The sequence below is a fragment of the Perca fluviatilis genome, chromosome 7 (assembly GCF_010015445.1).
Source record: "Perca fluviatilis chromosome 7, GENO_Pfluv_1.0, whole genome shotgun sequence".
Classification (NCBI taxonomy): Eukaryota; Metazoa; Chordata; class Actinopteri; order Perciformes; family Percidae; genus Perca; species Perca fluviatilis.
Window position 1 is genome coordinate 41,732,424 of NC_053118.1, and position 12,051 is coordinate 41,744,474.

Consider the following 12,051-nt stretch of genomic DNA (forward strand, 5'->3'; position numbering starts at 1 on the left):
CTTACTGTAAAAAATAAATGCAAGAAAAAATAAATCTAGTGGCCGAGTTGCACATTGAACACAACTTCTCTCTTCAGTGACAGAATGAAAAAGAGTCAATATAGACATTGACCAAGGTCATGGATTGTAGAAAAAAGGCATACATTAAAGGTGCACTATGAGTTCCTGCATGGTTTCAGCGTGATTTCATTTTTGTCTCAAATTGTAGGCATCTCTCCTTGATCCGCTAGCTGCCTGTCCCCTGAACACACCGTGAAAAAGCCCGGTCTCAGGAGACAACACAGGGCTCGTAAACGTCAAACAAACACTAGAGGCACAGGCTGTGCACCAAAATATAACAAATCATGTTCCAGCCAATCACTGACAAGATGGTTGGGGGTGGGGGTGGGGGTTAGAGACAGCTGCAGACACACTGACCAGTGGGACTGATCAGTCTCCCTGAGTTGGTCAAAAAAGTTCCTCAGAACACACCGAAGAGACGAGACGTAATAAATCTCCTTAAGAGCAGGCGGTGCTAATCTAGATGAAAACCGGCAGCTGATTGGACGAACGCGTCACGTGGGTCTGGTCTCTCCGGAAATTCAAAGCCAGACTGTCATGGCGGCTCGTTCAGAATACGATCTCATATTGTACTAAAATAGTTTACCGAAACATGTTTCTGGAAACATTTGAAGAGAGAAATAGGCCATGCAGTTGCTGAATCTGTCTTCATTTCAGATCAACAAAGGTCAGTTTAAAAGATTTTCCTCAGATTTTGAGAGACTCTAGTCACGCTCATCCCCCTCCCCGTTTCCTGGTTAGCTCTCCACCAATCAGATGGCCAAATTGGCCAAAATGAAGGCCGACGGCCCCTCGGACGGACGACGGCACGGAACACTGCGACCAGACATGAGTCACCAACCTCGCCAGACTGTCAGAGGGCCGATTATCGGCTTGGTGTGTCAGCGCCTTTAGTCAGTTTGTCATGACAGTTACGGAAACATGGGGGGAGGGGCGATTTTGTTTGAAATGTACTTGGAACGTCAACAAAAGTGACCATGCAGGAACTCATAGTGCACCTTTAAATATAGCATCTATTTACTAAATCAATTTGTAAACTAGCACAGCTCTCTGTTTATGGTGGTTCAATATTGTTTTTTTTTAGACCCCTGAGGACATCATTTTACCATTGGATGTAGTCCCTTTGAAATTAGGGATCCACTCTGGAGTTTACCAACTTGCTGAAATTGTCAGGTTAGTATGTTATCTTTTAGAATTAAACATACAATATGTAACTTTCTGCCGCTAGGGTTCTCTCAACCAAAACAATGGATTGCATGGAATTATAGGAGTTTTTATTGCTAAACACTATCGTTGATTAGAATGCATCTGTTCACGGATGAGTTTCCCATTCAAGGTTATTCACGTTACGTTTAGTAACGTTTATTCATGTCATGCTAATAAAATAGCATATATATATATATATATATATATATATATATATATATATATATATATATATATATATATATATATATATATATATATATATATATATATATATATATATGTATATATGTATATTTTTTTATTTATTTATTTTATGTATTTATTTTGTTATGTCTCTAGGAGAGACACCAGGGTAGAGTGGAGGTGACCTTTTATTTAAAGTTTTAAATCTCCCGCTGTCCTTCCTGTCCAGTGGTTCTTTTAACCTTCTTTTAATATCTGGCCGTCTTTTAAACAGCTTTTTTTTTATATATATATATATATAACTGAACCCAGTTTTTTAAGGAGTTCTTTAAGTGTTTTATTCACACCAGTGGTCCCCTTGTGCCCGTGCCCCTCGCAGCACCCATCCTGGGCGCTGCGTTTTAACCCAATGCTGATAGTAATTTGGTGTTTGGACAGCTACTTGACCAAAATGATCTAAGTCATACAGTGTAGGAAGTGTGGAGAGACACTAAATTCTCAGTACATACATCACTGGAGCCAATACTTTAAAACTTGTATTCTGAACTTCAGTGTTCAGTGTTTCTGGAGTTACTATCAACAGAAATCAATTTCTTTTATTTTGTATAATATTGATATTAAAAGAATAAGTGTGTGTGTGTGTGTGTGTGTGTGTGTGTGTGTGTGTGTGTGTGTGTGTGTGTGTGTGTGTGTAGTCCTGGACTGTGGAAAGTGGTGGCGAAGTTCCAGAGCAACCCACAACAGAGCTATTCTGCAGAGTTCGAGGTCAAAGAATATGGTGAGCCCCATGACCTGCACCTTTATTTAAAACTTATATAAACCTACAATATTCATGTTTTTAACATGATTGAACACAGTAACATTTTGTTTCCAATTTTTCAGTGCTGCCCAGTTTTGAAGTTAAACTGATGCCTGAAAGATCCTTCTTCTACGTGGACAGTCCAGTGCTCACCGTCAACATCAGAGCTACGTATGTGAAGGTTTATTACGTGTTATTCAGAAGCTGTGTTGCTCTTTAAATCAATTAATATAAGGGGCGGTAGTGGCCTAAAGGTTAAAGAAGTGAGCTTGTAACAAGGAGGTCGCTTGTTCAATTCCACCAGACCGGCAGGATAGAATCTGTGTGTGGAAAGTGAAAGGGCAGCACTTGTCCCTCCCTCATTACCACCACTGAGGTGCCCTTGAGCAAATCCCGATTTATTGGGACTTTAGCTTATTCACCATATCCCCCAGAGTTAGATAAGTCCATACATACCCTTCTCACCTCAGTGTGTGTCCAAACTTTGTCTGACTGCCCCACCGGTAGCTAAGCCTAGCACAGATCCTGGAGGTAACCACCTCCATCTAGTCTACTGCTCCCAATAAATTACAAAATAACACCAACATTTGTATAGTCACAGCATGTACAAATAACAAGGTCACATGAGACACAGCCATCTTCTAACTGTATATAATCTGGGAACTATATTCTCAGAAAAGCACTCTACTCTCTGCTACTTGGGCAGAGTGATAGGGGCAGCTGTGGCTCAGTGGTAAAATGCCAATCGGAAGGTTTGTGGTTTGATCCCTGGCCCTGCAGTCCCATGTCGAAGTGGACAAGACACTGACACCCCAAGTTGCCCCCGATGCTGTGCATCGGAGTGTAAATGTGTGTGAGTGTTTATCTGATGAGCAGGTGGCACCTTGTACGGCAGCCTCGGCCACAGCCGAGCTGTGTGTGAATGGTGAATGGTTCCTGTGCTATGTAAAAGCGCTTTGAGTAGTCGTTAAGACTAGAAAAGCGCTATATAAAAACAGTCCATTTACATTTGCTCGCAGCACCTGAGAAGCCCAGAGCAACTTTGCCTTTCTGAGACTATAGTTCCCAGTTTATATACGGTTAGAAGATGGCTGTGTGTCATGTGACCTTGTTATTTGTACACGCTGTGACTATACCAATCAAAACATGTAAATAGGAAGATGTTGGTGTTATTTTGTCACTTATTGGGAGCAGTACGCTAGATGAACCCGGTTACCTCCAGGACCTGTGCTAAACTAGGCTACTGGTGGGGCCGTCAGACAGAGTTACCACACGCACGGAGATGAGAAGGGTATGTATGGACTTATCTAACTCTGGGGGATATGGGGAATAAGACAAAGACCCAATAAGTCGGCGTGTTCCTTTAACCCTGACTGCTCCAGTGGAGCTGCTCAGTGGCCAGCAGATCAGACTGTGGTGGTACTGGGCAGCTTCCAGTATGAATGTGATCAGATCAGACTGTGGTGGTACTGGGCAGCTTCCAGTATGAATGTGATCAGATCAGACTGTGGTGGTACTGGGCAGCTTCCAGTATGAATGTGATCAGATCAGACTGGGGTGGTACTGGGCAGCTTCCAGGTATGAATGTGGAACTGTGTGAATTTGACAGGTCATCGTTGCAAATGAGAATTTGTTCTCAATCGACTGACCTGGATAAATAAAGGTAAAAAACATAAATGTTTTTCTGTTGTTCCCATTTTTAATTGTGACCTTCAAACATGTCCCTCTCTTGTGGATTTAGGTATCTGTTTGGTCAAGAGGTGGATGGGACGGCCTACGTGGTGTTTGGGGTTATGCAAGACGGTCATAAAAAGAGCTTTCCAGGTTCTCTTCAGAGAGTGCAGGTGATCACATACTGATGTGTTTTGTTGGACTCTAAAACATGAAAATGTCTAGGATTTCTTGACTTCTGCAGTTATTTCAGTTACATTGTTACATTCCTATTAGGGGTGCACGATTCAGAAAATGTCAATATATTCGATATCGATCTTTAGGCTCAAGATTCAATTCAAAATTGATTTTCGATTCAAAAACAATTCTTGATTAACCCTTTTGTTGACTTAGGGTCATATTGACCCGTTTTCAATTTTTGTTTTATATAAGAAAATATGGGACGTAGAAATAAGCGCTGAAAATGTAAAGAAGAAAAATTTTACAATTTAAAACATTGGAAACAGCAAAAACACACTGTCAAAAAAAGGCGCCAAAAACGTCTTTTTCAAGGTTGATGGGAAGACCGCACAAGGGTTAAAAAAATGAAACACAGTATATACATTTTTCCCATGTGATTGCAGTAGACATACAATAAAAAAAATTTCAAAAAAGATTTTTTTTTAAATTAAAAAATATGAATCGATTTTTGGGATTCTATGAATTGATTTTGAATCGGTAGAGTTTGCGATATGAATGTGAATCGATTTTTTTGCACACCCCTAATTCCTATCTACAGATATTATGTATTTAGGATGTTGAGAATAATGCCAGGCTGACATATGGTAAGAATTGACACTTTAGTACCTCCAACTGTTCAATGACTGTATCACTGTATTTCATTATTTCTATTATGTCACATTAGATAGAGAATGGTAATGGAGAGGTGACACTAAAGAGAGACCACATCACACAGACTTACCCAGACATCTCTGAACTGGTGGGGAGCTCCATGTATGTAGCTGTTGGTGTGCTGACGGAGAGTGGTAAGAAAGAGACTGTTTGTGCTTGTTCACTATGTTTGATCATGTGTGGGTCAAATTAACTATCAGTATTACTATTATTATTATTATTATTATGATTATTATGATTATTATGATTATTAATAATAATAATAATAATAATAATAATAATAATAATAATAATAATTTACCAAAAAGAAGAGATATCAACATATGTTGTTCTGTATCAGTTAATCTAGAAGAAAGTAAACAGATGTTAAAATCAGTTCTGTCAGGTCCATTAAGTCAAGAACAACGCAGACAATAAAAATGCTTTAAGAAATGGTATTGTTTAAATTGCTAATTAAATTTGGCAGTATGGCTCTGTTCAGAGGAGTCCCCTGACCTTAATGAGCACCATTAAAGAGCAGAGAGTCAGGGGACAGCAGCAGCAGCATTAGGGGACGCTCACACAGTTTAAAGGTCCCATGGCACGAAAATTTCACTTTATCAGGTTTTTTTAACATTAATATGAGTTCCCCCAGCCTGCCTATGGTCCCCCAGTGGCTAGAAATGGTGATAGGTGTAAACCGAGCCCTGGGTATCCTGCTCTGCCAAAATGATATTTGAGGAAATGAAAGCTCAGATGGACCAATCAGGAATCTTCTCCTTATGAGGTCATAAGGAGCAAGGTTACCTCCCCTTTCTCTGCTTTGCCCGCCCAGAGAATTTGGCCCACCCATGAGAGAGAGAGAGAAACATCATGGCTTTCAAACGAGCATAGTGGCAGTTGGTCAAGGCCACACCCCCCCCATTCACCTTGCCCCCCTCTCCTCCTCAATATCTACAGACACAGAAATGGCACATCCTAAGGAAAGCTCATTGTGGGACTGGCTCTAGTGGCTGTAATTCTGTACCAAGGCTGAATTTCGGGAAAGAGACTTCAGATACAGTATTAGGGGACCACTAAGGTCTATATAAAAGAGACTTCAGATACAGTATTAGGGGACCACTAAGGTCTATATAAAAGAGACTTCAGATACAGTATTGAGGGACCACTAAGGTCTATATAAAAGAGACTTCAGATACAGTATTAGGGGACCACTAAGGCCTATATAAAAGAGACTTCAGATACAGTATTAGGGGACCACTAAGGCCTATATAAAAGAGACTTCAGATACAGTATTAGGGGACCACTAAGGTCTATATAAAAGAGACTTCAGATACAGTATTAGGGGACCACTAAGGCCTATATAAAAGAGACTTCAGATACAGTATTAGGGGACCACTAAGGTCTATATAAAAGAGACTTCAGATACAGTTTTAGGGACCACTAAGGTCTATATAAAAGAGACTTCAGATACAGTATTAGTGGACCACTAAGGTCTATAAAAGGAAACTTGCTTTTTATTTTTTGGGGGGCCCTTTTTTTTTTTAAAAAAGGTCCTTTTAAATTATTGGGGGCCCCCACCGGTCTTTAAAAAACAAACGAAGCCCACCATGTCATAGGACCTTTAAGACTGGGAGAGCTAAACTATTCCCCCATATTTACAGAGCGGCAACGATGACATAGAATTGTATGTCACGTTATACATGACAAGGTGGAGCTGGGGAGGAGGTGGGTTGCATAGATGCGAGCAGGAAGCACTAAAGCAGTGAGCTGTTAGGAGCAAACTAAAGCAGCTTTAAGTAGCCATTTAGCAGCGAGGGGAGTTGACCATCAGACAGATCAGCTGCTGCAGATCAGCTGATGCGACCGTGTTGTTGGCCAAAAGCGGTTAGCAGCGTCTTGACTACTTTGCCTGCCAGAACTGACGCTGACGCTCAATTTTTGTGTTTCTGCATTCATTCACAGGTGGTGAAATGGTGGAAGCGGAGTTGAGAACTATCCAGATTGTTACATCACCTTACACTATCACCTTTAAGAAAACGCCCACATTTTTCAAACTAGGAATGTCCTTCCATGTTACGGTAAAGTACTTATTTAGAATTATATAAATTACCAGCAAAAGTATGGCTATATTTCTACTTACAAATAAAAAAGCCATTACAGAAAAAATGTCATTACTGATTACAGTTACTCTTTGAAAACACAGATGGCAGGACTAGTAAATATGAAGGTCGCCTGCTAATTAATGTTCTTTTAATAATTGTAATTGACTAGATAAATGTTTTGATCTGTTATAAGTTTCATTATGATGTACAGTAAAGGCATAATAAGTCCACAGCACTAAAATTAATCTCATAACATGAGTTTGGTCTTAAAGATCTGAGACACCAACCCGACGGCCGACCGTTGGCAGAACAGCCAGTCGGACTGATCAGTCTGCTCCCCGAGGTCCAAAAAGTGCCTCAGAACACACCCAAGAGAAGCCAACTTGAGCGTATGTTCTGCGCGAGACGTAATAAAAAAGATGAAATGACAGAAATGACAACGCGTCACGTGGGTCTGACTTTTCCGGCCGATAGTAATGGCGGCTTGTTCGGAATACGATCTCATATTGTACTAAAATAGTTCACTGAAACGTGTTTCTGAAAACATTTGAAGAGAGAAATAGGCCGTGCAGTTGCTGAATCTGTCTTCATTTCACATCAACAAAGATCAGTTTAAAAGATTTTCGTCAGATTTTGAGAGCCGTTCGTCGCTCATCCCGCTCGTTATTTCCTGGTTAGCTCTCCACCAATCAGATTGGTCATTGAGTCTGACTGCCCGCCCGACGACGGCACAGGACACACCGAACAGACTCGAGTCACCGACCTCGCCAGACTGTCTGACGGACGATTATCGGGTTGGTGTGTCGGGGCTTTTACGTAATAAGATGTTTTCATAAGACAGTTACATATTTTTCTGATTGTTCAGCTGTTTGTGTTTCTGATGAAAGGTTGAAGTTGTGAATCCTGACGGCAGTCCGGCAGAGCGTGTTGCCGTGGTGGTCGACCCCGGCCAGGTGAAAGGCATTACCGCAGCCAATGGCATGGCAAAGCTTCCCGTCAATACAGTGGCGACGGCACAAAGACTGACAATCACCGTAAGTCTATAAATGTAGTTTGCAAATGGAAGCTTAAACCTACATGAATCAACAATTTTGATATTCACTTGAAGAGCAAGGAAAGCTTTCACCTGTGGCTCAATGCAGATTTTTCGTGCCCTTATTGTATAATATCTATATCTATATTTATATTATATACTGTAAATGCTTGAAAATTAACTGTACAGTATTGGAATAGTGAACTTCATATTACCATTATTATGTTTATCCCACATTATATGTAGCAATTCTTCATTGCTAGGCTACGCTATGCCAGGCAAAGCCACGATAAGTTAGGACAGGATAGAATAGACTCTGGACTTTACAGGAATTCATTATTCAACTGTTTGTATAGTGAATGCTTACGTGTGTGTGTGTGTGTGTGTGTGTGTGTGTGTGTGTGTGTGTGTGTGTGTGTGTGTGTGTGTGTGTGTGTGTGTGTGTGTGTCGTTAATTGCAGGCAAGGACCGAGGATGATCGTATTTCAAATGAAAGGCAAGCATCAGCCACCATGGTAGCTCTCCCATATACCACTCCAAGCAACAACTACATCCACATAGGTAAGGGACATAATAACATCAGATTGTGAAAAAAATATTATAACATATGTTCAGTGTCTAACACTCATCACATGCCACATTTGCAGGTGTGGATACACCTGAGCTGAAATTAGGAGACAACCTGAGATTCAGCCTCATACTCAACAGGCAGGAAAAACAAGACACTGACATCACATACCTGGTGAGAGATGTTTTACACCTGCATGTGTGCATATACAACTCTTTTTGTTGCATCCCAAGGCCTGTGTAGTCTATGAATGTCGAATAAGAATTGATATTCAAATATGTGTCCCTAGATCCTGAGCAGAGGTCAGCTGGTGAAAAATGGACGTTACAGGAACACAGGTCAAGTTCTGATTTCCCTGAGTGTTCCCATTACCCAAAACATGCTGCCATCGTTCCGCATCGTAGCCTACTACCACACAAATGACAATGAAGTGGTATCAGACTCTATATGGGTGGATGTAAAGGACTCCTGCATGGGCTCGGTGAGACACACAACACAGATGTAGCTGACTTTAGGAGGGCAAACAAGACACCCACACACTAATTTCTCGGACACAGTTTTTTTTCATTCATGGAACCGCTTTAAAGGTGCAGTAGGTAAGTTTTATAAAACAAACTTTCTGTCATATTTGCTGAAACTGAGCCTATGTTCCAGTAGAACTACATGAAGCAGGTCATTAAAAAAACACCCGGCTCCTCTGGCTCCACTTACAGCCTGTAGTGCGATTTGCAAAAATCCACAGCTCCCTGTTCAGATGCACCAATCAGGGCCAGGGGTTTGTCTGACTGCATGTCAATCACTGCTCATGCACATGCATTCATTCTCCCTTGTGGAGGGAGGGGCTTAGGAGACTGTTTTGGGCTTTAGCAGAAAGGAGAAGTCCTGGATCTTCACAATCCTACCTACAGCACCTAACAAATACAAAACTGTATGTCCCATTTATTGACCTCCCTTTTCACATTTAGCTGAGACTGGAACCATTGAATCCCGCTCCATCCTATGAGCCTCGCAGGTCCTTTGGTCTGAAGGTCACTGGAGACCCAGGGGCCGTAGTGGGACTGGTGGCAGTTGACAAAGGCGTGTACGTCCTAAACAACAAGCACCGTCTCACCCAGAAAAAGGTAATTTTTTTATTTTATAAATATTATATATATATATATATATATATATATATATATATATATATATATATATATATATATATATATATATCTTTCAAACAAAATATTTGAGAGTGCTTTTCATTTAACCCTGTTGTCGTCAAAATTGAAAATTAACACTTTTGTTGAACTTTTAATTGATGTTTTTAACTTTTTCTTACGCTTTTTTCAATGTTTGTCACTTTTTTTGTTTTCAACACTATGTAACACTAACTTATTGACTTTAGTTTTACACTTATTTTTGGAATTTGTGGTCAATAAACTAGGGCTGTCAGCATTAACGTTACTCGCGATGTGATTAAGGGCCGAGCATAACCCGTTAATTTTTTTTAATCTCATTAATCGCATGCTGTCATTTATAAATTTATTTTCACTTCACTGGGCTTTGCGTTGTGCCTAACGTCGTGCTACTATTTTGACCTTTGTCGCACCTTTACTTCTCATCAAGCTGCCATACTTCCTCCTAACACATCCTCCTGCTGCTGGCTGCAGGCATGATGGAGAAACACAGCAGAAAACACAATTCTGAATGGCGCTTTTTATTTCCCAAAATTCCCGGACGGCTCGTAGACAAGTCGAATGCCATATGCACATTGTGTAAAGCCAAATTAAAATATCACCGAAGCACGTCAAGCTTGAGCTACCAGCTACGAGCTAAGCATAGTACAGTTAACGTGACTCAGGTTGATGCTAGTGGGCTCAGCCAAAGCACTGTTTTTGTCGTTCAACAGCAATTTACTGGTGAAATAAATTATTGTTATAGTTATTACATTAGCATTAAATCTTTAGACTCTTGTTTAGTACCCTTCTTTTTTTTCTTCTTTTGTTTACAGTAAATAAATAATAAACTAATACAAATCTTAAAGTGAAGTTCATAAAGTAACTTTCTTTGCATTCATTTGATTCCCAATCAAGATACACTGGTAAAAATTGCTTTCCATTATTAATATGTACTTAAAAATAGTTCTGAAATGCAAAATAATAGAATTTTAATCATGAGATAAAACATGCGATCAATCGCAATAAACTATAGAAATTCAGCGATTAATTGCGATTAAAAGTTTTTGTTGTTTGACAGCCCTACAATAAACCTAATTTATAGGAAATTATACCTATTTCTTTAGTTAGAAAAGCAGAAATGAAAGGCAGCACGGTGGCTCAGTGGTTACCACTTCTGCCTCACAGCAAGAAGGTTCTGGGTTAGAATCCAGGTTGTCCTGGGCCTTTCTGTGTGGAGTTTGCATGTTCTTCCTGTGTTTGTGTGGCTTTCCTCTGGGTGCTCTGGTTTCTTCCCACCATAAAGACATGCATACTAGGTAACTAGGACTACATTTGAAAATTAGCAGTCCGGCTAACACTGGTGCATTTACAGAAATGTTGATTAATGTGCATTGTCCTAATCAAACAAACAAACAAAACATTGGGAATTATGTAGACTAAAATTAAAGGAATGTATGTTGATGGCTAATCACAAACTGGAATATATATATATATATATATATATATATATATATATATATATATATATATATATATATATATACTTTTACTCAAAACTATTTTGAAACCACTTCACTTGTTTTTTGTAAATACTTTAAAATTGAATAAAAAACACCCCAAAATTAATGAAAGTAAAGATTTATACTTGCCGAAGAGCATCCATGTTATTTTGGGTAGTTAAAATTGGGTAGTTAAAAAGAAAACCGATATAGGAATTTGGAAAACAGTATTTCTGTTTAACTTCCATCCTGTAAGCCTTGTTTGTTTGTATTTTTGTGTGTGAATGACCTCCATCCTGCTCAGGTGTGGGATACTGTGGAGAAGTACGACACAGGCTGCACACCAGGAGGAGGGAAGGATGGTATGGGTGTGTTCTACGATGCTGGGCTGTTGTTTGAGTCCAAAACGGCTTCTGGAACTCCCTACAGACAAGGTAACCATACTTTAATTTCCCCTTTCCTGAACATACCCCTCTTTAGGCCTTAATGTTGTACCAATGAAATATCTATTCTAATTAAGAGAAGCAGGCACATAGACCTTTAGTCATGGCCATATGTCAAGTGCTTTTTTTTAGGAGTAAGCATCTAGTGGACAGTAGAAGAACTGCATCTTAAAGGGTCTTTTCAACTAAATTTCATTATATTTCTTATTCCACTTTTTTTGGTATCTGGACATGCAGATGTTTCGGAGACATTTTTGTGAAATCACTCGTTGCGGTCTAGCCTGAATATCAGTAACAGATATCTTAAAGTGATGGTTCAGAGTAATTTCACCCTAGGGTCCTTTGCACCATGACCTCGAGCCAAACAACCCCTCAGAAGCTTTTTTCACCTGTCTAAAATTGGACAAGTTAGCGTTATCAGCTGAATAGCTTAGCGCAGGGGCTAATGGAT

General features: G+C 39.9%; 2 protein-coding genes across 2 annotated transcripts in view; one reads left to right on the top strand and one right to left on the bottom strand.

Moving 5' to 3' along the window:
• Positions 1 to 12,051, bottom strand: part of LOC120562507 (phosphatidylinositol 4-kinase beta-like) — a gene marked incomplete in the record, with an annotated part of 334,834 nt that overhangs the window by 68,554 nt on the left and 254,229 nt on the right.
• LOC120561585 (complement C3-like) overlaps positions 1 to 12,051 on the top strand; it is a 123,137-nt gene that overhangs the window by 4,858 nt on the left and 106,228 nt on the right. The window contains exons 5-16 of the mRNA XM_039804728.1: positions 1,145 to 1,233; positions 2,148 to 2,230; positions 2,335 to 2,422; positions 3,993 to 4,095; positions 4,827 to 4,947; positions 6,758 to 6,873; positions 7,785 to 7,931; positions 8,392 to 8,491; positions 8,578 to 8,672; positions 8,788 to 8,979; positions 9,464 to 9,619; positions 11,462 to 11,591. Coding sequence (XP_039660662.1) covers positions 1,145 to 1,233; positions 2,148 to 2,230; positions 2,335 to 2,422; positions 3,993 to 4,095; positions 4,827 to 4,947; positions 6,758 to 6,873; positions 7,785 to 7,931; positions 8,392 to 8,491; positions 8,578 to 8,672; positions 8,788 to 8,979; positions 9,464 to 9,619; positions 11,462 to 11,591 — 1,420 coding nt within the window. The remainder of the gene's footprint in view (positions 1 to 1,144; positions 1,234 to 2,147; positions 2,231 to 2,334; positions 2,423 to 3,992; positions 4,096 to 4,826; positions 4,948 to 6,757; positions 6,874 to 7,784; positions 7,932 to 8,391; positions 8,492 to 8,577; positions 8,673 to 8,787; positions 8,980 to 9,463; positions 9,620 to 11,461; positions 11,592 to 12,051) is intronic.